Genomic DNA, 2,007 nt, shown 5'->3' with positions numbered 1-2,007 from the left:
AGATACACAGAATAAAAATAAGGGACTGGAGCAGAATTTATCTTTACTTTAGCAGAATCCATTTACTTCAGCTGAAATAACAAAAAGGTAGGGGTAGGAACCATAATCTCAAAGCAGAACCAAAAATAGACCTAATTAAAATGGATAAGCAGTGAAACAACATTTCACTAAAAGGTACCACAAACAATAAAACAATATCAATAATAAACATATATCCACCAAATGGTGTAGCACACAAATTCTTAAAGGAAAAGTTAAATCAGTTGTAGGATTAAATAAACAGTAAAACTATACTACTAGGGGAACCTCAAATTTCCCCTCTTAGAACCAGATAAATCAAACAAACAAAAAAAAAGAAGAAAGAAGTCAAGGAGATGAATAAAGTTTTAGAAAAGTTAGATATCATAGACCTCTGGAGATCATTGAATGGGAATAGAAAAGAGTACAATTCTTTCTCCAATGTTTCATGGCACCTATACAAAAAATGACCATGTATTAAAGCATAAAAATCTCACAAATCTCACAAATTCAGAAAAATTAAATGCACCCTTTTTAGACAATAATGAAATAAAAATATATTTAATAAAGGGCCATGGAAGCATATATTTATGATCAATTGGATACTAATAATCTAATCTGAAAGAACAAGTGGGTCAAAGAACAAATCATAGAAACAATGGATAATTTTATTAAAGATAATGACAATAGGATGACATATGAACATTTATGGAATGCAGGGAAAGCAGTACTCAAGGGAAAATGTGTATCTCTAAATGCTTACATGAATAAAATAGAGAAAGAGCCGATCAATTAATTGGGCATGCAACTACAAATAAAAACTTGAAAAAGAACAAATTAAAAATCCTCCATTAAACACAAAATTGGCAATCCTGAAAATCAAAGGAGAGAAGAATAAAATTGAAAGTAAGAAAATCATTGAACTAATAAATAAAACTAGGAGATGGTTTTGTGAAAAAAAACAAAAACAATCAAATAGATAAACCATTAGTTAATTTGATTTTAAAAAAGAAAGAGGGGCTCGGCAGCGGCGGCCACCATCATGTCAGAGAAGAAGCAGCCGGTGGACCTGGGGCTCCTGGAGGAGGACGATGAGTTTGAGGAGTTCCCGGCCAAAGACTGGGCTGGTTTAGATGAAGACGAGGACGCTCATGTTTGGGAAGATAATTGGGATGATGACAACGTCGAGGACGACTTCTCCAATCAGTTACGAACTGAACTGGAGAAACACGGATACAAGATGGAGACCTCATAGCAGTGCCCGGTGCTGGGGGAGATGGAGGAGAGTCCCGTAGAACTGTCGGCAACACCTGGAAGACATGGCAGGAGGGAGGGAGGGAGGGAGAGGAGCCAGGGCTGGCAGGGACCTGGACCCCGCAAGGCCCCTCCTCTGATACCGGGATGTATTTTCATTTAAGGTCAATAAGAATAAATGGTTTGATCCCACCTTGTGGTCCTTTGTTGGGAAGGTGTTGAGTTGTTATTCCATGGAAGTCAACAGAGAAATCTTACCCAGCTTCTCTGGAGCCCGGTGGTTTTTTTTAACCTAGGGACCTTTCCCCAGTTTAGCCCATGTGGATTTATTTAATAAGCCATATTAAAAATGTTTTCAAATGTTCAAAAAAAAAAAAAGAAAGAAGAAAACCAATTTACCAGTATCAAAAATCAAAAGAGTGAATTTACTACCAATGAAGATGAAATTAAAGCAATTATTAGGAGTTATTTTGCCAAATTATGTGCTAATAAATCTAATAACCTAAGCAAAGTGGATGAATATTTACAAAAATATGAATTGCAGGAGGAAATAAAATACTTAACCCATTCTTAGAAAAAGAAATTGAATAAGCCATAAATGATTTCCCTAAGAAAAGAACCACAAGGCAAAGATGAATTCACAAGTGAATTCTGCCAAGTATTTAAAGAACAATTAATTCCACTACTATCTAAGCTATTTGGAAAAATAGATGGAGTCCTAACAAATTCCTTCTA

The 2,007-nt window shown here is 35.4% G+C and overlaps 1 protein-coding gene across 1 annotated transcript; it reads left to right on the top strand.

The window, feature by feature from the left end:
* The first annotated feature begins 1,051 nt into the window (after positions 1–1,051).
* LOC122743273 (26S proteasome complex subunit SEM1-like) lies at positions 1,052–1,331 on the top strand. Its single transcript, XM_043988107.1, has one exon. It carries the CDS (start codon positions 1,061–1,063, stop codon positions 1,271–1,273), a length of 213 nt encoding a protein of 70 aa, XP_043844042.1. The 5' UTR covers positions 1,052–1,060; the 3' UTR covers positions 1,274–1,331.
* Positions 1,332–2,007: the final 676 nt, after the last annotated feature.

Source organism: Dromiciops gliroides, chromosome 2 (genome assembly GCF_019393635.1).
Source record: "Dromiciops gliroides isolate mDroGli1 chromosome 2, mDroGli1.pri, whole genome shotgun sequence".
Classification (NCBI taxonomy): domain Eukaryota; kingdom Metazoa; phylum Chordata; class Mammalia; order Microbiotheria; family Microbiotheriidae; genus Dromiciops; species Dromiciops gliroides.
Note: the sequence above shows the minus strand (reverse complement) of the source record. Positions and strands in the feature narration are given on the sequence as shown.

Coding starts and splice junctions, on each gene's coding strand:
- LOC122743273 (XM_043988107.1), top strand. CDS start 1,061: ATGTCAGAGAAGAAGCAGCCGGTGGACCTGGGGCTCCTGGAGGAGGAC.